The sequence below is a fragment of the Mustela lutreola genome, chromosome 1 (genome assembly GCF_030435805.1).
Source record: "Mustela lutreola isolate mMusLut2 chromosome 1, mMusLut2.pri, whole genome shotgun sequence".
Taxonomy (NCBI): domain Eukaryota; kingdom Metazoa; phylum Chordata; class Mammalia; order Carnivora; family Mustelidae; genus Mustela; species Mustela lutreola.
Window position 1 is genome coordinate 88,412,110 of NC_081290.1, and position 23,542 is coordinate 88,435,651.

Consider the following 23,542-nt stretch of genomic DNA (forward strand, 5'->3'; position numbering starts at 1 on the left):
ACTAACCACCATTTCAGAATTCTAATGTGGGGTGCCAGAAATACAGACAGTCCTAGTAGCTAAGAAAAGGTAGAAGGGTCTCATCATCTTCTGACACTACTTTCCAAGGACCCAGCGAAAACCTTCTAGAGCGGTAGTTATCAAAGTATGGTCTGGGGATCTTTGCAAGGATCCCAACATCCGTTCTAGGGACCAAAGGTCAAAACTATTTTAGTAGTATTATTATATGAAGATGTTCAACTTTTTCTCCATCATTCTCCCATGAGTGGACCGTGGAGTTTTTTTTTTAAAGGCTATATGATATATGGCACTTCAACAGATGAACATTAAAGCAGAAGTGAGAACCCAATTATCTTCTATTAAGCCAGATGGTAAAAAGATTTGCAAAATATAAAACAATGCCACTCTTCTTACTATTTGGTTTTCTTTTTGCTTTAGAAAAGTTATTTTTCATAAAGTATGGTGTTTATTTTAATACATATGGGTTTATTATAGATATTTTTAATGAAATCAAAAATATTTCTGTAGTTATCAGGCTTAATTTTTTAAAAGACTTTATTCATTTATTTTAAAGAGAGAGTGTGGATGTGTAAATGTGAGCAGGGGGAGGGGCAAAGAGCAAGGGAGAGAGAGAATCCCAAGCAAGCTCCACACCTAGCACAAAATCCAACATAGGCTCAGTCTCACAACCCTGAGACCATGACCTCAGCTGAAATCAAGAGTCAGACCGAGCTGCCCAGGTGCACCCAGGCTTAATTTTGAATGCAGTACATCTCAGTATAAATTGCATAAATAAAAGCTCTTTGGGGTCATCAGTAATTTAGAAGAATGTACAGTTCCTGAGACCGAAAAGTTTGAGAACCACTATTCCAGGCAATAAAGTCAAGATCTACATTCCTCAAAGTCACTGGTATGATTAATGTCGAGTAGGAGGGTTAGGGGCCCAGGAGCACACATATAGAGCTGTGAAATGAAGACTTTGGGAGAAAATCCTAAAGTGATAAAATTCTGATGATAAAAACAGAACTGTTAGAATCTAGAACCTTCATTTCCTCTTTTCTATTCATCCTTAACATGGCAGATAAGTGAGAATTAGTACCAGTGTCAGGCTGGACTATGAATAAAGGCATAGAAGCTGAAAAGTAAGAAAAGCATCTTAACTGATGATTAAAGACTTCCAGAAATTCATTTTAACCACAGAATGGGTTACGGTCCATAGATATAATAGGAGATAAGATGATGGGGGTAAGGGTCATACTGAGGATAACCCTGAATAAATAATATGCTTAAGTAAATAAATTTAAGCAGGCAAGAGGAAAGCTGCTGAAGAATTTTCAGCCAACTGATGAGAATATCGGAGTTTATAAATGTTAAAGTTTTTAAAAATATTTTTATCTATTATAAAATGTGAAATATTTTAATGTCCATAAAGGAAAACAATGATCATATAATTAAAGACTTCAAATACATAAAAACATGAAAACTCACCATGTTGTTTCTGCTTTGGATTATACATTTTCCACCACCGAAAAATTATAAATCCATCTTGAATTCTATGCAAGATAAATTACAAAAATGAAAATTTCAGTTAACAATTTACTCATTTAATTACTATAAAAATCAGATAACTGATAATGAATATGCAAATTTTCAACAGATCACTGGTATACATAAATGCTTCATAATCTCCAGTTAAAAAAGGAAAAAAAAATTTACACAGCTCTAAATTAGATTATTTAGGTAAAATTTAATACCAGATCATACATAATAGGAAAATAAAGTGCTAACAAAAGATTTTTCTTTTATAAATGATACTTTTTAAATGGTGTAAAAACTATATAAACATAAAGCCAAATCTTAAAAGGGGGACATTAGGATGCTAACAAAAACTTTTAATGATAACCCTTCATCTCTATAATCATATATAACCTCATGCCTCAAAAAAGATGAACTTATAGCCTCTCAACCTTTACTTTTCACTTTTCTTTTCAAAATAATTTTAGACTCACAAAGAAAGTGCCTCCACTGTTTCAAGTGAGGTATGAGTATTGCCAAACTCTAGCACCTCTCAACTCATTTAAAACTTTAAAGTTCTAAGTAACAAATATTAAGATAATCACAAAAATAGAGTAAGCTTTTCTTTCAAGGCCTACAGAAGAAAGAACATATCAAACATACTGTCATTTCCTATATTCAGATTTGTGTTTCCTCCTTACACGAAAATTAGAGGAGCTAAGAGATACTAAACAATTCTTAAAACTTATTACCTAAAAGGAGCTAATGGATGAGTTATCAGCATCCCTGATCTTTGTTTTATGTAACAAATGACCACCATGAATTCTACAAGAAAAATGGTCAGATAATTTAATGGCTCACGTGTTCATCTAGGAATGAAATGAAATCATTCATTTCTTTAAATTGCTAATTGATAAACTTTGTGCCAGTCTAAACCTTAACTAAATTAATCTACTGATAAAAATATTTTTAAACATCAATTCACCAGATATGATTTACAAAAAAAATTATTTTTGATTTATGTTTTTAATTGAAAAAGCAAATCATATTAAATAAAATATCATGAGAAAAACATTTTACAATATTTCAAGTTTAAGAAGAGTGGGATTATGGACATTGGGGAGGGTATGTGCTTTGGTGAGTGCTGTGAAGTATGTAAACCTGGTGATTCACAGATCTGTACCCCTGGGGAAAAAAATATATGTTTATAAAAAATAAAAAATTAAAAAAAAAAAAGAGTTTTTGTTTTTAGGGTTTTTTTGTTTTTGCTTTTTGTTTTTTGTTTTACCTAATAGACATGTCTTCTGTAATGTAATAAATTTCACGAACCATGACTTTTCCAGAAAGAACAGAGAAAGAGAAGGACCCTGTTGTGGGGGTAAAAAAAAAGTGATTAATGGAATTGTTTTGATCCAGGGTGAGCACTAAAGCTTAAAATAATCTTAGCATTCAATTTATTCAATAATTAAATGTTCTCTCTTAACTCCCTCCTGATACCCTTACAGCCTTTTCTATTGCTCTTTTGTCAAGTATATCAAAAAGTACAAGTACTATCACTATGAACTGAGTTACTAAATAACCATATGAAGACAGTGAATAGCTGCTTCAATGAATAATTCCCTTAATTATGCACAACTTTAAATAAACCCCAAAGCAGTGACTAATTCACCACTTTTTTCCATTATTTTCTTTGACTCCAGGAAACAGGCATTGCCTCAAATTAGTGGAAGATGACTTCTGTTTGAGAGAAATTTTACTTATGTCCTCTAAGAAGTATAAAGGTTAGAATGGTTCTAGACAGTGACCTCTCACCCCTTTTCCCACTGGTTGAAGGCTTTTTGAAGCATATTTGTTCCAAATAGACCCTCATATCTGCAAACTTCCTCATTATGAGTAGCTGGAAGCTTAAATGAACAACTCAGGGCACAAAATGAAATGCACAAAATGTTTCCAACTTATAGATTTTTTAAGTATAGGTTACTAAAAACAAAATAAAACAAAACAAAAGCAAAAAACCTCATTGAACACTGGAAACTTTCTTTGATTAGTAGAATCCTGAGAAATTTCTATTTCCATATTTTACATGTGCCTATATTTTTCAATTGTTTTAACAAGCATCTTTTATATGAAAAAAAAAATCCAGAAGTTAATATAGAAATACTTATAAGAATGAGGTAAAGAACCTAACCAAGTGATAAAGTCATAGAGTGCTGTGTGAGAGAAATTCCAGGTAGGTTAATGTTCATGACACAAAGATAAATTTATAAAGCTACTATCACTTATAAAATATAAATTTATAATATATATCTCAAGATTATGCAGAAGAAAAACATTCACTGTTACTCAAACTTACCAATATGGATATAGCCATGTTTGTATAATCTATTAAGAACCAATGTTAAAATAAGACCAACATTTCGAGAATTATAATATGTGAGATAAATAATCCATCCACAGGATAAAATGGTAGCTGTTGGGAGAGAAAAAAATGCAAAAGAATCTCACTATACGTTTCCTTTACAATCACTTTAATATCTCAGCAAAAATTTGTTAGTAAAAGTTCATTTATTACAATTAGAAATGACAGGGTTTACTTCTACATGATAATATGTCCTCTTACAATTTAATACTTGGATTTTTAATACCAAATGTATTTACTTCTACATGATAATATGTCCTCTTACAATTTAATACTTGGATTTTTAATACCAAATGTTGATTCTACGTTATCCAAGTTTCCTCATTTTTCTCTACTCATTAGCCAGAGAAGCATATATTCCAATAAGATCAATTAAAGAAAAACTGCCAGGGACGACTTGGTGGCTCAGTCGGTTAAGCGTCTGCCTCTTGATTTAGGCTCATGTCGTGATCTCAGGGCTTGTGAGATGAAGCCCCACTTCAGGATCCATGCTAGGCACTGCAGCCTGCTTAAGATTCTCTCTCCCCCTGCAGCTCTGCTCCTCCTCCCGAGCCCCCCTACCCCTGATTTTCACATACAAGCATTCTCGCTTAAAAGAAAAAAAGAAATACTTCCTGTTTTGTTTCCCTTTTCATTTTTTTGTACTCTTTATTATTAAACATAGATAGGGGACCTGGGTGGCTCAGTCATTAAACATCTGCCTTTGGCTCAGATCATGATCCCAGGATCCTGGGATTGAGCCCCTCATCCAGTCCCACATCCAGCCCCACATTCAGCCCCGAAGCAGGCTCCCTGGTTGGGGGAAGCCTGTTTTTCCTGTTTTTCCCTCTTCCACTACCCCCTGCTTGTGTTCCCTCTCTCACTGTGTCTCTGTCAAATAAATAAACAAAATATTATAAATAAATAAATAAATAAATAAGCATATATGAAGATGTTCTGGAAAGAGAAAGCCTGTATTTCTGAATATTCTAAAAAATACCCACCTTTATCAGACTAAAAGCTCATTCCCATGTTACCTCCTAAAAGTTATAGTCATTTAAAAAGAAAGAAAATTGGGGCGCCTGGGTGGCTTAGGGGGTTAAAGCCTCTGCCTTCAGCTCGGGTCATGATCTCAGGGTCCTGGAACCGAGCCCCCCATCGGGGCTCTCTGCTTGGCAGGGGGCCTGCTTCCCTCCTCTCTCTCTCTCTCTCTCTCTCTCTCTCTGCCTGCCTCTCTGCCCTACTTGCGGTCTCTGTCTGTTAAATAAATAAATAAAATCTTTTAAAACAATAAAATAAAACAAAATAAAAAGGAAGAAAATCAATGATTTCTTAAGTCAGAGAAAAGGTAGTGCTTTTCTTCTAAATCAATAATTTCTGCTTTTTTAAAAAAATGGAAAGAACTGAGAATTTTACCCTACTTAAAGGTATATCTATATTAAACAGGCCATTTTATGTTATTTTATTATAATTCATAAGACAATAACCTACTTTTAAAGAATGCCAGTGAATATGCTACAGTAAATGATGTTTCAAATTTGACTCATTTTTCGTGAGAAGTCTATCATCACCTATAGAATTTGGACTATTCTCAAAAGAACTTAGTGCATGAATATACAAAAAATAAAACATAAGAAAGCATTTTTTGATAATAACTTTCCCTTTACTTATTTTAAAAGTATAACTATTTTCTAAATTAAGACAAAGTAATGCAAAGCAATTTAGCATGTACAATCACTTAGCAATATCACATTAAGTTCTGAACTTTTTCAAAAAGTTATTTAATGTGGATAAAATAAAGCAGTCATTGAGTCAAAATACATTTTCTCAGGGTAACTTAGACTAATAGTAATAACTCTGATGTAGCAACTGCTATGATTTGCCCACAAAAATTATTTTTAGAACAATTCTATAGAAAAGTTATTTTAATGATATGTCATTATTTTTTTCTTTGTAAAAAGTGTTACGGGTTTTTTTTATTGAAGGATAGTTGACACACAATGTTACATTAGCTTCACATATACAACATAGTGATTTTAATATGTCATTACGTTTTAAATTTACAAGCATTTTGTGCTTATTTTTATTGTAAATCACGGTGTCAAAAGCAGGTTACGGTGGACCAACCAGAAAGGCAAGAGGTATTTGCCTAGAAAGTATGCTTCTAGTATTACACAACCTGAGAATTGTGGCTTTTACACTGCATCATGTTTTCCAACCCCCTTCAATGTCATAAGGCCACTTACTGGAACAGCAAGAGTAAACACTCACTCAGTGTTTTTCTGGTTGTTGCTATTGCTTTGTCCTTAAGGAAAGGAGTTGTATACAACAGAAAAAAGTCATAAATTTTAGGTGATAAGAGAAGAGACTGATAGGTAAGAATAAGAATTCCACCCTTAATTAAACCAAAAGAGAATTTTCAACATTGCTTTTATGCAATTCTATTTCATATTAATGTTTTGCATTTCATCCTACTTTTTTTGGCTTTTATTAGTGATAATTTATAATAGCTCACTTCTGTCAAATAGAGAAAACAGAACTCATAGTTTAAATGGTAATCCAATCCTATGTACAAATCATCAACAATAATAATTCCTTCTATAGACACTTCATCTCTACCCATTTCCTTACCACATATCCTGTGGTGTCATGAAAGAAGCATAAGCATGAACTCAAAAAAACAGCTATGTTACCTGTATAAGTTATTTAATTCAATTCCACAAGTTAAGTCTGCTGCCTTTATAAGTTTTCTCTGAGCATTAAGTGAGACAGCATATGCAAAATGCCAATGATATGTGGCACACAGAAGATGTTCAATAAATACCATTATCCTCTCTTTCCCTTCTTACCCCATCTTAACCTAATTCCCCTTCTACCTTTCTAATTATTATGCTGAAATTCAAACCAAATACTGTTCTTCCACAAAAACTTCCTGGACAATAACAGCCTACAATGTTCTATCCCCTCTTATGTATTTATTTATTTATTTCTAAGGTTTTGTTTTTGTTTTTGGGGTTTTTTTTTTTTACTTATTTATTTGACAGACAAGGACACAGCAAAGAGGGAATATAAGCAGGGGGAATGGGACAGGGAGAAGCAGGCTTCCTACTGAGTGGGGAGCCGGATGTAAAGCTTGATCACAGGATCATGACCTGAGCCAAAGACAGATGCTTAATCACTGAGCCACCCAGGTGCCCCTCTCCCTTTCTTGATTAGTATTTTGTATTTCCCCCATTATTTGTTCACATTCATTTATTCACTCATATCTCCCCCTGCTTTTTTTGCCACTGATTTATACACTGTTTTGTATTCTTTCTATGAGCCTAGAAAACTGCTGGAATATTAGACAAAAAGAAATTTTTACTGGCAGAGCCCAAAGTCAAGCTTATAAAGAGCAAGTAAAAAGATGACATTAATTAGGCATATATATTCTATTTTGCTATAAAATATATTTATCATATAAATGGGGATTTATTACTTTTAAAATAAAACAAATGTGTGTGTGTGTGTGTGTGTGTGTGTGTGTGTGTGTGTTGAGATGGGAGGCAGTGAAGGAGTGCACTTGAGACAGGAAAGATAAGCTAAGTGCAATGTCTTTCTTCTCCTCCCACCTCCCCTAAGTCAGACGAGGCAGCCTAAGAAAAACAGCCCTCCAGAGCATTTGCCAGAGCAAATATTCACAGAAATATAGATTAAAACCTTATTTTAAATTTTTAAATATTTGAAAATAAACCAATGGTATTGTAAGCATTTCAACTTCAGCTAACTATAGCTTAAAATTTGGCAGTTGTTAATCCATACATGATAAATAATAAAGTATAAGAAAATATATTCTACTTACCAACAAGGAGCCAAACAACATTGGAGTTGTGTTCTGTAAGAAAATCTTCTAATTGAGTAATACTAGGGACAATACTCTCATTCTTCCTTTGATCCATTACTGAAGTTTTTCCAGAGCAGCATCTAAAGGCCTAAGAGTTCAAAAGTTAGCTTTAGAATCAGAGATTTATTAAACTGAAATGAAAAATATGTAAAGGGGAAAAAAGATGAATTTAATAAAAGTGAAAATTCATCAAACCCCATTCCAGTTCCTTCAGTAAGAATGAAAAATATACAACAAACAGCAACAAAGCACATCCACATTTCTATATAAAATGTAAGACAATGTTATCACATTTTTAGTGTCCTGATTTCACCACTCTAAGAATAAGCAGAGACTTGGGTTCAGTTACTATACTCCAAATATGAGGTACATAATGACTAAATCTAATCAAATATATTTATCTCAACAATAAGAAGTATTAATGATCTACATTAGACAAATTCATCTACACTTGTCTCAAAAGCTAACACTAAATGTATTTATATATTAATACCTCTTAACTTCCATCAGCTCTGTATTTCCCATTGTTTCATGGGGAAACAACCTTCCTACTTTGGATTCACTCTGAGTAGAGTTTGGTCAGGAAGCAGATCTACTCCTATAAGACACTCAGGATGAATTACAAAAATTATCAAACTGTGACCAGACATGTGAAGAATGTGTGTGTGTGTGTGTGTGTGTGTGTGTGTATGCACTTCAGCAGGACAAGTATGAATATTTAGATGTATTGAGAGTTAGATGAACTGAAAATGAGTAAAAAGGAATAAAAGTTCTTATTTTATGATCAAAGAAACAAGAAAAGTATCCCTCTGTTAAAAATTATCCCTCATGTTAATACAGAATTAACTATAACAAAATTATCATGATAAATCAGGAAAAAGGTAAAAACAATACAAAAAAAATAACAACGACGACAAAAACTAGCCTTAATCACAAAGAGAGTGACATGGTTAATGATTATTTAAGGCCAAATAGCATAGGTGAGTTTATAGAAAACAAGAAAAACAGATTTTAAAACAGGAAGAATAAGTAAGGACAACTTTCTAGTTGAAATTCAGTACAGCTGACTTATCAACTTCCTAAAAATGTTCCCTACTCACCAGAGTCCTAGCTTCAGAGATCACAAAACAAGTTTAAAAACTGGATTAGACAACATTGCCAGATTACAATGTTTCATATTTCTAAATTGTTGAAATGTTAGCAATTCAAAGGCAAGTTAAACACCTCATTAAAAAAAAAAGAAAAAAAAAAAAGCTCAACAACAAAAGGTTTATTAGTGTTAGGGAAACCTGAGGGTAAAAGAACTAGAAAACAATTTTCAAATGTTTTCATTTTTCAATAAACTTTTTTTCCCTACACTTTAGAAAATGAGTAAAAAAATGTTCTCACAGTGTGTAACAGCTTAGTAGTGACCCCAGGTGGGGAGGTAGGGAAAATGAGTGAAGGTGGTAAAAAAGTACAAACTTCCAGCTATAACTTCTGGAGATATAATGTACACTATGGTGACTATAGTTAACAATACTGTATTATATATTTGAAAGTTGCTAAGAGCAAAGATCTTAAAAGTTCTTATCACAAGATAAAAAAAAGTTATTAAGTATGTGCGGTGATGGTGGTTACTATGGTAGTCATTTTGCAATATATATTCATATCAATCAGGTTATACCCTTAATATAATATTTGTCATTTATATCTCAAAACTAGAAAAAGGTGTTCTCACGCTGTTCAAAGCTTTGAAAAATCTACCAACTGGCAACTTAAAATTTGGGGGCTAACTTTACAACATGAACTTCTCTTTCCTTCTTCCTTTTTTGTTTTAAACTAAAAAAAAATATATATATATATAAATTTTAAGAGGAAGAAAACACTGGAAAGGCTTATATTCAAAACTAAAATTAATAGCTTATATGTTACAAAGTAATATCTGTGCCTACTTCATATTTACTGTTAGGATTTTATAATACATCACCACACCACTGCTGATGAAAAGATCACCTACTAACTCCTGGGGATGTTTCATGAGGGATGTATCCTGGTATTCAGGTTTCTATATAAAAAGCTGATCTGTTTTGAATCAAATCTAAGGGAGAATGATCTATCTACCAAGAGGATCTAAAGATCTCATTCAAAATCTCTACCACTAACTACTATAAGAACCACAGCCAAGGAGAATGAGAAAGAGGGTGTTCAGGTTGCAAAGACAGAAAATGGCAGTATCACACAGATTTAATCAAAGCTTTTCCAGTTATTAGTTAATGCAAAAGCTTTAAGAGAAATCAACAGATAAAGGCTCAATAGTTAAAACAACGCATTGATTAAGTACTGAAGTAAAGGCTAAGACTTAATAAAAGTCCTGGGTAAGAAGCAGACATTCTGATGAAAAGGAAGTAAGTCAAAGCCACATGGATATAGAGAATCCAGACTGAACTGGGGCTGCATGCTTAACCACACTGTTTACATGGTACACCACGAATTCCTTAATGGAGAGGTCTCTACTGCATATTTTTCATGGAGCAATTGATGGATTAACAAATTGGTTGTTTTCTTTCCCTCAATGGTTCAGTCTAAAATCCGCAAGGTAAAGCACAGTAAGGTAGGCATCTGCATTTGGGGAAAAGATGGACAGGAGTCTCAGTGGCATAGGGGGATGTCAGAGCCCAATAATATTAAGTATCTAATTGTGTGATGAAGAGGCTAGGGAAACAGTGGCAGTTTTTGAGGACATCAAAACCATAGCAGGATGAGGAGACCATACTTGTAGGGAAGAGGTCAGGCACAGGGTGCTAGAGTCTAAGTGGAAGGAAGAGAGTATCAGTGGTTGGGAGAGGAAGCTGAAGAAAGAGATCAGCTTAAAATGTTGGAGCCTGAGCAGGCAGGTTGCCAGATGCAGGGCATTAGAACCCAAGAGAAAAGCATCAGACCCCAAAGAAATAAATAGTGCTTCCATGCAGAAGGGCAATCTGGAGTAGTGTTGATGTGGGAGCAAGATAAGGATGGCACACACCTAGGAAACAGCTCTTGCAGGCTATGGAGGAGGGGATAAATTAAGAAAATATGTTAAGGATAATAAAAGCCAGTTTTCTCACTGTTGAAGGATACATAAATGAAGAACATCAAAATTAATCCAATGGTGTTTGATACGAACTAGAGTTATAGTTTTCAATATAGGTGGATATAGAAATAAATGTGGCTACAAACATGAGTATGTATGTATATACATGTGCTCATTAAAGGGTCTGGGAGCAGCACCAAAATTAAAATGAACAGAGAACTTTGCTCCTAAAAACATTTTCTATCAAGAGGAAACAGGGCTCCTTGAAGAAATGGCTGATTCCACAAATAGGGCAAGGAAAGTCAAGATGAGCTTGTGTTTTCCAGAAGGTAAAGAAATACCTGAATGATGGGAACATGTCAAAAGGACAAAGAAACAAGCTTGAAGAGGCTCCCCGTGGCAAAACCTGGGCAATTTAAGTATCAAAATAAATACTAGTACTCGATTACAACCCATTTAATAAAAAGAATCTATGCGTCCCTACCAATATAATCAATTAAATTTTGATAAGCAACAGGATTCTCATATCACTTCAAAATAACTCCCCTCAAAATAATTATTAATGACAAAGGGGGAAACAGGAACTTTGTGAAATTTAATTAAGGTTCAAAGAAAGTAAACACCATCAATATTAAGATAAATCAGAACTGTGCACTCCTTTTCTTAATTTATTTGATTATAGTTGACATACAATGTTACTTTCACTTCAGATGTACAACACAGTGGCTCAATTTGTCCAGGCATTATGCTATGCTCACTTACCGCAAATGTAGCTACCATCTTAACAGAAGAACATAGCCTCACTTCTATGATATTACCACCAAAGATGCATAACCTGAACCTAATCCATCTTGTCTCTCTCTTCTGATAGATTATGACCAATAAAGATTATTTTATTCATCTTTGTATCAACAATACCAGTGACAGTACCTTGAACACAGCCACTGTGTTCAATGTAACATCATTTTAAATGGTATTTTTATCTGGTACATAAGAAAAATAACACTGATCTACATGTTTCAATGCAAGTTCTCTCAATATTTTTATGATTCATCTACATTCTTTTCATTTTTCCTGAATATTTTTCATTTTTCCATCATATTTACTTCAAAACTGCTGTCCACATTCGAATAGCAATTGTGACAATTATTATTTTAGTGACATACATAGAAAAGCATGAAAATGTGAAATGGTTCAAGCAAATATGCACAAACCGGAGATTTATCAAAGTTCCTAATTTAATACAACCACAACTATCCCAGTTTACAAAATACCTTTCCAAGATTACTTTTCAAAATGAATTACCTGTGAAATCTTTTCAAATACTAGATTCACACTGTTTTATTTCTGTCTCACAGGCATAAAAAAAATAAAGTTATCAAACATCTAATACTTGCATTAACACTTTTAGAGACAGAATTCCAAATATTAATTTGGACCTTCAAAAATAGAGGCCATCCTACAAATCAGTACCAAAAAATAGGAATAATATTTTAATATATTTTAGTATTTTAATAATCTAGTAAATGTAACATATATATATTTACATAGAAATAAATATAAATATATATTATAAGTATATTAAAATATAGTAATTTTTAATAATATATCTTAATATTTTTAATAATGTGAAAAAATAAGCAAAATATATAGTCAATTTACAAAGGTGGATAATATCACTAGAAATGGGAGCAATCACCATTTATCACCCAGTAGTCATATTAAGTGAAAATGAGAAAGACTGCAAACAACTATGTTGGCAAAAATGTGGGAAAATGGGCACTCATATGCAGTTGATAGACATAAACTATCTTTGGGAAGAATAATTTATCAGATACTACAAAAATGTGTATGCTTTAACTTGGACATATCATTTCTAGGACTTTCTCAGAAATCCTCAGCCACAATAAGAATTTTTCAAGGACAATCACTGCAACATTATAGAGTATACTGGAAATTTGGAAAAAATGTCAATTAATAGGAAAAAAGTTAAATAAATTATGGTATATTTTAGTGGGAAATAATATGCAACCTTTCTAAAAGAATGAGGTGACTCTATATGGGCCAATAAAGAGAAATGTCCAGAATATATGTAATGTTTGCAGGGAAAAAGCAAACTGAGAAACAAAATGTATAGTATTTCACTTATGTTTAAAAGAAAAGACTATTATGTATGTTATATGTATACATCCTATATACACACATATACATATATATGTGCACATACATGAAGTGTTTGTGCATGCATGTACACTTTTCTAATCTGCAAAAACACTAGCAAAGCCAGGGTGGTTACCTCTAGAGAGAACAGTGAGAAAGATTTGGGGGGAAGGAAAAGAATCAGTGAAGCAGGACTTTAACTTTTACTCTTGATACTTAGTGTTTAAATGTTTTAGAATTGGCATATAATACTTCCATAATTTAAAAAGAAAAAGGGAAAGTGGTGGCTGGAAGACAGAAAATGACAGGTTAGAAAGAGGTTTTTCTTACCCAAGCATGTATCTCATGGCCTGTCCTCACAAATATGGCCAAGAAATAGATGTCTCCCAACTCAAAAAAACCTTAGTCATCTGTCATTCTACCATCATATCTTTCTTCAGTTCTTAAATGCTTATCTTGTTAAAAAATTAAAATGCAAATACTGACCAATGTCAAACTCAAACTTCATCACAACATCAGAAAAATCAGTTAATACCTTTGATAGAATTATTTGATTTGATAGCCTCAAGTATAAAAATGGAAGGAAGAATAGCTATACTGTTCTAGAAAGGGGCAGCTGGTAAGCTGCCATCAATGAAAGAGGTAAAGAACACTAAATGGAAAGAGATTGGGTAAGGGAGAAGGAGGAGACAGTTATCAAAGAAAAACAGAATCAAAGAGCCTAAAAAAGGGGCACCTGGGTGGCTCAATGAGTTAAGCGTCTAACTCTTCATTCTGGCTCAGGTCATGATCTCAGAGTCCTGGGACTGTGCCCCATGGGCTCTGCTCAGCACAGTCTGTTTGTCCCTCTCCCTCTCCTCCCCCAACCCCCATTGTTCATGAGCTTATGTGCTCTCTCTCTCAAATAAATAAATAAATCCTTAAAAAAAATAAGGTGGGGGAGAGGGGGAATGTGCCTGGGTGACTCAGTCAATTAAGCATCCAACTCTTGGTCTCAGCTCAGGTTTTGACTTCAGGGTCATGAGCTGCAGTACAAGCTTTTTGCTTCAGATTGTATTGTTTCAAAAACAGGCCATTATATGGATTAAGAGCATAGATTCTGTACTAGACTATGTAAGTTAGAACTAATAGTCCTAACACTATAGTTGTGTCACCACAGGCAAGTTACCTAACCTCTGCATGTTCTATTTACCCATCTGTAAAACAAGAATACTAACAGTACCTACGTCATAGAGCTGAATAGTGAGAATTGATGAATTCATAAATGTAAAGCATTTAGAATATCACCAGCCCATAGTAAATAATACACTGTATAAATATTTGTTAATAGCAACCAATGCGTTAGCATCACACCCAGATACTGCTGGCATTTACCTCTATACAAGAATGCTCATTTTATAAACACCTGTAACATCTTACTGAGGATTGCTTTTGGACTGCAGAAACATCTCAGCTTATAATCAGGACAAGCCAGAAATGCCAGAGTTAATGTCAATGATGGCTAGTAAAGTGTTAGATGAACACCTACAGCTTCCTTGCTCTTAGTTTGGGATAACTCAGAGAAGTATTTCATTTGGTCTCTGAGAGTTTACCAATGGCAATGAGTTCCAGATGCCCATAGCACTAACTGCTAGGATAATGCCCTTTATTGACTTCAGTCCCTTTCCTTTCTTACTTCCTCTTCCCCTACCAGTGTTTCCTATGATCACTTCCAAGTAAACTAACTTTACTTGAATCCTTACCCAGGTTTTGTTTCTGACGATACCCAAACTAAAGCACTATTTTTTTGTTATTGTTGTTGTTACCAGTCCTATTAAATCTAAGGACAGTTTTCTTTTACATGAAAAAAGATTCTGTACTTTAACCCACTGAGCCACCCAGGCACCCCGATTCTGTACTTTAAAGAGATCATGAAATCATACAATTTAAAGGACACGGTATTAAATATTTAGTATTTTTTAAAATTTTGCTTTAATTCAGGGCACATATACACCAGGTTTTGGAATTGGGTTTGGCAGAAAGAGAAACATTTCCTTTATCTGAACAAGAAGAAAGAGGAAAAGAAAGACCCAGATATAGAGAGATTTGGTGACAGAAAGATGAGCGAATCTGATGGCTTCTATATATTCTTGAAAAAGTCAAATCCATATTTATCTAAAACATCTTCTATTTCATTCCATTTTTTCTGTTTTCTTTTTTAATTTATATATTACTCCCAGTTTTTTGGCTCTAATCCCATTACTTACAGTTCCTGTTCCTCTTCTATTTTTCTCCGTCTTTAATTTGTGTTTATAACAGCTGTCAGAAGAATGGCCCTAGGGTGGTAGGCAAAAGGAAATATGGATGAGAGAACCTTCATCCCCACAGCTTACCCCTGTGTCCCCCAACTCCACTCTACCTCAGCCATAATTATTTGATTACCTCAGAAAAGGGGAATGGGGGGAACTGGAAGATCTGTGCACTTGCCCACAGCTTCTCAAGAAAACCTCGCTGCACTGGTTTACCTTCTTCCAGGGCTGCATGACTCCTCTAAAAGAGGTATCACCCCATAACTTGACACAAGATTTCAAAAAGAAGGTTTTAAACCTATATCAGGTTTAAGCAGGAATAAGTCTGTATAGTATTACCTATAATGTGAGAAGACCTAGTTATGAAGAACCAGAGCTTTCCCTGGAACTGTCAAGGGAAAGTATATATTTGATTTTGATTTTTTGGAGCAATATACTTAAGACAGTTGCATGATAATGTAGAGCTATTTTTCTGCTGTTCATTCAGTAAATATGAGCTTAAAAATTCTACAATACAGCAGACACCTAGGTGGCTCGGTTAAGCATCTGCCCCTGGCTCAGGTCACCATCCCAGGGTCCTGGGATCCAGGCCCCCATCAGACTCCCTGCTCAAGTGGGGAGTCCGCTTCTCCCTCTACCCCTCCCCCTGCTCCTGATCTCTCTCTCTCTCTCTCTCTTTCTCTGTTTCTCACTCTCTCTCTCAAATAAATAAAAATAAAATCTTTGAGGGCGCCTAGGTGGTTTAGTCAGTTAAGCATCTCCCTTTAGCTCAGGTCATGATCCCAGGGTCCTGGAATTGAGCCTGGCATTGGGCTCCCTGCTCAGCAAAGAGTGTGCTTCTCCCTCCCACTGCCCCTGCCCACCCCTCACCCCAGCTTGTGCTCTCTCTCTCACTCTCTCTCTAACAAAATCTTTAAAAAAAAAAAAAAAATTCTACAATATAGCTAAGGATTTCTCAGTATTAAGTTTAAGATTTGGAAGAGTCACAATATCTTCAGTAGGATATCTGGCAATATAGAAAATGGTAAAGAAAGGCTGTTTGAATGATTACCTGTATCTTAGCATATCATATTGTAATTATCATTTTAGAAGTCTGTCCCCCAACTAGGCAGCTGTTGTTAAGGATGAGTTTGCCCTATTCATTTAAGTGCCATATCCAACCAACTTCCTGTATACAGCAGTCCCTGAATACTTGTTTCAGAAATGAATGAAATAAAAAGTACATAGGGACACCTGGGTGGCTCAGTAGTTAGGCATCTACCTTCAGCTCACGTCATGATCCCAAGGTCCTGGGATTGAGGCCTGCATCTGGCTCCCTGCTCAGCTAGGAGCCTGCTTCTCTCTCACCCTGCTTGTGTTCCCTCCCTAGCTGTCTTTCTGTCAAATGAGTAAATAGAATCTTCAAAAAATAATACCAAGATTAAAAAAATTAAAAGTACATAATTATGCACTATTGCCAAAAATAAGTGAGTATTCCCAATGTACCCAAGGCCAAAGAGATTACTAAATGATCTTTTTCATTCTCAAGAAAATCTGGTTTTCATTTGCTTGAGTTTAAGAAGAGGATATTCAACTTTTTAATAACTCAATGCCAAATATAAAAAGTTTTAATCATTCTCAAATTTCTCACACAGCAATGAAGGCACAATGCTTTGGCTAAAAAGGTATTCACATATCTTTAGATCACTATGTTAAAGTTCTTTGGATTTAATTAGTTTTTTTTTCTATAAAAGAAATTTCATGGGTTTTAAGAGTTGGAAAATCACATTTATAACACCTATTAGAACATAGCAGCACTTTGTATACTAGAAATTCTGGAAAGTATGCACTTTACACATACTTTTGCATCACTTGCCCTTGGGTCAAATTTTACTCATCTACATCAACTGTCATAAAAAAATATACTTACGTTTTTCAGCTACTCTTTGGTTTCTGCTCATACGTAACAATTATCTTAAGATACTTTTGTAAAGTTGTCCATTTCAAAAACATTTATGTCCTCCTTACAATTAAGAAGCCAGGTAATTGACCTAAATGTCTCAGTAAATACCAACACAAAAGACTATCTATCTCTACTATGGCATAATGACATCCCAAAACAAAAGTAAAACATAAATCAGATCACAACATTTTTATCCAAAATGAAGTTTCAAGAATGATTAGAACATCTGAGCTATTCATACAGAACACTGACCACTCACCAATCTAAAGATAAAGGGCCTGAAACAAATGACTTTGTGATGTTCCTTCCAACCCCATGATGCTACAGAAATAGAGCACACAAACACAAATAGAGAAGTACCTACTGCAATTAGACATCTCACATATATATGTAAATTTTACATTATAAGATAGTAATGGAATGTAGTAAAAAGACTGTTATTATCCATTAACCATATAGAGATTTGGAAAGCCTTGTCTGCCTAAAAAATTTTACCCATCAGGATACAAGGCCTAAAATTATACCATCTTTTCCTTTAAATGGAGTAGTAACCAATAATCGCTCTTAAAATCCAAAATAAAGCATCTCAGTAATAGCTACCATTAATTATTACCAAATGTTATTAGTGTAAATTAACTCACTGGATTGCTTTTCTCACTAACAAGCAGCATCCAAGGGTATCCCAAAAGGCCCAAGATTCCTGAAGATGGGGGAAATCTTAAAAAGGAGATAGTGGACAACAAAAGCAAACTTAATTTCCTTAACACTTTTGGTCAGGGTAGCAACTTTGTACACATCAAACAAAAATATATAATGTCCTATTCTGTTCATTTAAACAAACAAGATAAATAATTATCCTCTTGTGACAAACCAGAAATCCAAAAACTCCTCTCTACCTAAAAAGAGTCACTCCAGGTCCCTTCTAGTCCCAGAATTCTATGTGCAACAAACACAATTCATTAATAACTAACTCTAAAATCCAACAGAATTAAGTGGTAAAATAACATTCTACCAGAAATAACAGAAATCATCTGGTACCCTAGAACTAGAGTAGTCTTTAAAGCCAGATTTGAAATGGAAAGCTGACTCTATCCCTTTAATTCCTTCCTTAGCCATGATATAGCTTGAGTAAGTTACTACATCTCAGAGCCTGTTTCCACATGGCCATCTCTTTCTTGAAGAGATGCTAAAGGCACTAAAAACACAAAGCAAACATAAAACTCACAGTACAGTACTTGACAAGAAACACATTACAAAAGTGATAGCTAACCTGTTATTAATGTTCTTTTAAAGAAATTGAGCTCAACAAAAAAGGTGAAAGCTAAAAAAATAAAAAATTAAAAAATAAAATGCATACCAATAAACAATGACTAAACTGCACCTCATTCCTTACAATATACAAGAAAAAATATATGTATTTATCTAAATAACAGAATTTTATAATTAGTTGGCATAAATAACAATCAAAAAGTATTAAGTCAATATGAATAATACAGTTCTACAAATACCAGTGAGCATGTTTCTTAGAAGCAGATTATATACCAAAAGACAATAGTCAACAGGCAAACTGTTGCTAAAGAAATATTTAGATATGATGAGTGACAATCCAAACACTACAAATCTGCAAACTAAATAAATGCACTTTTTAACATCGTAATCTATGCAACAAAAATGGTTCCTTATACTATGCATGGAAGTATTTTCAACATCTATGTAATCATATCATTCAACAAAAATGTTGCACTTTAGAAAACCTGACTTCTATAACCAGAAATTTAGGCTGATTTTCCTAAATACTTATTAAAAGCAAAAGCGAAACAAAACGAATCTCTTTAAAAAATCTCCAGAAAACATATCTATGAATAGGGTAAAAAGAACTGACTTCAACTTCCAAATCTAGAAGAAACCATGATTTTTAAATATAACCCACTTTTAATAGTCCACCAGAACTAATAACTACCTTCAACATATTCCTTGATATGGTCAGTTATGCAAAGAGATCAACAGTAACTGCTGTGTGAAAGGTTTAATCCTCCAACTTCTACATCCCATACACTGGTTATGGGGTTTTGTCTTTGTTTTTTGTACTGACTAGTGAATACACTCTGCAAGTTTTCTTTAATTCTTTTAATCAAGAATTCAACATATCACTTTTCATTTTGATTAAAAATACACCAGAAGGTATAACAGTAAAAAGCATCAAAAAGTAAAATTCTATAGGATTTTTGTAATAAAACTATTTCCATTTTCCTGTCTGGCCCTCAAACTTCTATCATCTACCTTACTCACATCAGTCAGAAAACCCTCCCAAATACATGTTCAAACTACTTACGCAACAAAATAGGGTCATTGGATGTGGGGAGAAGGAGAAAGAAACTGGCCACCTGTGTTTACCAACACTCTCATCATATCAAGTACAAAGAAAATATTTTTGAATAGCATGTTGCTACCCAAAGAGCCCACAAGATCCATTTAGTAGCCAATTTCTGTGAGCTGAGAATTGCTACAACTGAAAGTGAGCTTTCATGTATATGAAACAACAACAAAACAAGCTGCTTCAGGGACTTTTATGAGGATATGACTATACAATACTAGTGGTGATATCAGACACAGCATTTTAAATGGATATGAATAGGAAAAAAATTGATATAGATAGAAATACACTTTACATATACATATAAAGTGACAAAGTACAATAAAATCAATAATCTAAAGTTTAAACTTTAAATATTTTGGTCAATGTTCTCCTACTCTTTGAAATATTCATTCCATGGTATTAAAAAATAATAAAAATATAGCTACCATAATGAGGACTATAACACTTATTCAATGCTTGCTATATGCTAGGTAATGTTCTAAACACTTTTTGTGTATTTACTCATCTAATCATCACAAATAACTACTCATTCAAAATTCCCCATTTTACAGATGAGAAACTATGGCATTGAGAAGCTTGAGTACAAATACAGTTAAGACATGGCCTCAATAATTATCTCTTTGTTCTCAGTTTCTTTATATGAAAAATGAGTTCCTTCCTCCCAACTTGACATTTACAAGCTAATAAGAATGCTACCAAAATTCATATTTTGTTATAAAAAATTCATATTTTTTCCACTATGAAATTTTTTTCTCCTAAAAGGATCCTCCATTAAATCAAAGGTCAACAAGCACTTTAAAAAAAATAAAATAACCTTAGGAGATAACACATCAAGTTATGGAGCCTGATTAGCAGCAAAGAAGGGCAAATTATAAAGTAAGCCAAAGTAACCATCTCCCCACTTTTCTAGAACTTTCTCTCACCTAGTCATAAAGGCTATATTTTTGTACTCTGAAAGAGCTTCTTTGACCCTAAAGAATTTGACAATTGATAAAAGATGTACGGTAGTTTTATAATGTCCAAAAATTCTTTAATATTCTTCCCTTCAAGAGGTTGAACTTAATTAATTCCCCTCTCAAGTGTGGGCTGGACTTAGTGATATGGTTCTAAAAGAGGATGACAGAAGTAACGGTGTGTAACTAAGTCAAAAATGGCATCACAGCCTCCTCCTTGCTCTCTCTTAGATCATCTGCTCCAGGGAAAACCAGCTGCTTTAATTGTCAGTCAGGTATCAACAATTCAAAAGCCAGGTAAAATGAATGGCAAGTCGTGTTATACATCCTCCAAACCCCCACTCCTTCACCATTAATTAAGCCAATTAAAACACAACTGAAGCACAAAGTCAGATTTCTTCTATCACAGCTTTAATTGAAAATTAGATTTTTAAAAACTTAGCCAAGGGATGCCTGGGTGGCTCAGTCAGTTAAACAGCGGCCTTTGGCTCAGGTCATGATCCCAGCATCTTGGGATGGAATCCCACAACCAGCTTCTTGCTCCACAGGGAGCCTGCTTCTCCCTCTGCCTCTGCCTGCCACTCTGCCTGCCTGTGCTCTCCCTCTCTCTCTGACAAATAAATAAATAAAATCTTTTAAAAAATTAAAACTTAGCAAAGATATTTACCCAATTTTTTTTCAGAGTCTGCAATGTTGTTCTTCTTCCTTCCTGATCTTCAGAAGGTCCACCTGCAGCATTTCATCTTAACAAACCTGAAAAAAATATTTAACCAATATACAAGGTAGTCTAGCTTTACCAGCATTTCCACCATTTCAGGTTAAATTATTTGATTACATGCGTGAGAATGCACACATGTGGAAAGTTGTTAATGTTACTCCAAAACTGCATTTCCTACTTTAAAGTTTCCAAACAAGAAATACTTTTAAATCTAGAATAAGAACACAGTTTCCAAACTACACCATTCTAAACGTTTCCAAACCATCACACCCATGGAAACAGCATGATTTGGGCAGTTAGAGGGTTGTCGAGGTTAAATCTTACCTTTAAAACATACTCAAGGGGCACCTGCGTGGCTCAGTCAGTTAACCATCTGACTCTTGGTTGTGGCTCAGGTCAGGATCTCAGTCTCATGAGATCAGCCCCACCACTGGGCTCCACACTCAGTCTGCTTGAGATGTTCTCTCTTCTGCCACACCCCCAGATGCGCTCTCTAAATAAATAAAATACTAAAACAAACACACACACGCACACACACTCTCTCTCTCTCTCTCTGTCTCTCTCTAAGTGTGGCTTTGAAAAGGTTGTTCTCTCAAACTGTTGGGTCCTTGCTGTCAAGAATGATGCCTCAGTTCCCTTCCTATTCCAAGCAACTGGCACACTTTTCATCAAATGAAAACTACTTTGCAAACTCTTAAGATACTTGGGAGATGATAGGCATACTGATTAAGGGACTGTAAACTGGAGTCAGAGTGCTGGTTTAAATCACATCTCTTAACTTTGGACAAGTTGATTTTTAGGCCTGTGCGTTTATCTGTGAAGAAATTATAATAGGCTTTACATGATAGGAATGTTACGATGATTAAATGAGATATCATGAATATGAAATATGTACCACTCAACAATTATATAAGATAAATATTCTGGTTAATTCATCTATTTTTATATTTAATATTTACGGTTAATTTGGAATAAATAGGCTTCAATGCCATGCAGAGAGGGAAAGCAGCAACATGAAACCAGTTGAAACTTAACTCACACAACTGGACAGTTAAAAAAAAAAAAAGATTTCCTTTTGGAGGAAATTTACAAGAACTCTTTCCATTTAACAAGCGTCCCCAACTTTCTACTGTCAAAACTAAGGCCAATAGGAATCGGAGTTAGGTGTGGGAGAGTGGGTGGGACACGATACTCTGCGGAAGGAAAATCAACATCCCTTCACCTTCCTTTGACCAAAGATGTTTCCGCTGAAATGTACTCTTCCATACTGCAGACTCGGCAAGCGCCAATGCTGAGTACAAAACACCCCACGCCTTAATTGGAAAGGGGAGTTCTAAGGCTCCACCGCCTTTGGTCAATCGAAACTACGTTAAGCAGCTCGGGTCTGAAGCATCCCAGAGCCGCTCCAAGGGCTAAAGCCGGAGCCTGCAGGTGCACTGACCTTCCCGCCCGCCGAGTCCACACACAAGCAAGTGGGCGCCGCCCACCCGCCTTATCACCATCTACAGAGGCCGCTCCGGTGTCCGCGCCCCCAGCAATCCGACTACGATAGCCCTTCCCGGCCTTCCCATTGACCTCCTGCACCAGGTCTACAGGTCCCGGTGCTGTATCAGAAACTAAGAAATGGGTCGACACCGCAACAGACAGCAGCGATGAAGCCAAACCTCCAGTCTCCCACCAGGCTGAGTTCCAGAGATGACGGAAAACTGCTGCTCACCCCAACCCTTGTCCAGTCCGACCCTGTCCCCTCACCTGGGCGAGCGCCGGGGCGGCCTGGAACCGCTCCGGCCTCTCTCCGAGCGACGCCAAAGGCCTCGCGCAGTGGCAGCAGCGCCGAGCCGGACCCGGCCCGCGAAGCTCTGCCGGTGCCCACGACCCTCTAACCCCGCCACCCCGGCCAGCTGCCACAGGTGCTGCCAGGGGCCCCTAGCCACTGACGCAGAGGGGCGGAGAAGGATGGGAGGGGTCCCAGCCACGGCCAGGCGCCACTGCGACTGCGCCAACTGGTGCGTCACACGTCACGACGCCGGCACGCCATCCAAGCCCCACCCAAGAATCTGCGGCGTCCCACCCCTTTCCTTTTCTCTCCTTCCCTCCCCCAGACCTTCCCGGGCTGGGGGTGGAGTCTGGGCCCTGAGGCTCAGGTCTGGGGCTGGCTTGAAAAAAATCACCCGCTTCTCCTGCGAAGGGAACGTCAGTGAACGCCTTCCTGAGGCCAGGAGACAGAGACGCACAGAAAAGAACAGAACGCAGACA

General features: G+C 35.5%; 1 protein-coding gene across 7 annotated transcripts in view; it reads right to left on the bottom strand.

The window, feature by feature from the left end:
• The window catches only part of BLTP1 (bridge-like lipid transfer protein family member 1), a 223,529-nt gene extending 200,252 nt beyond the window's left edge, over positions 1-23,277 (bottom strand). For 4 of the 7 annotated variants that reach the window (XM_059169027.1, XM_059169028.1, XM_059169029.1 and 1 more), the window contains exons 1-7: positions 23,039-23,277; positions 21,236-21,321; positions 15,255-15,323; positions 7,755-7,884; positions 3,869-3,985; positions 2,804-2,882; positions 1,489-1,553 (exon numbers count right to left, since the gene is read on the bottom strand). In XM_059169027.1, the coding sequence (XP_059025010.1) occupies positions 1,489-1,553; positions 2,804-2,882; positions 3,869-3,985; positions 7,755-7,851 (358 nt within the window). In that variant the 5' untranslated portion in view covers positions 7,852-7,884; positions 15,255-15,323; positions 21,236-21,321; positions 23,039-23,277. The remainder of the gene's footprint in view (positions 1-1,488; positions 1,554-2,803; positions 2,883-3,868; positions 3,986-7,754; positions 7,885-15,254; positions 15,324-21,235; positions 21,322-23,038) is intronic. The other 3 variants (XM_059169032.1, XM_059169031.1, XM_059169030.1) reach the window with 1 other exon arrangement.
• Positions 23,278-23,542: the final 265 nt, after the last annotated feature.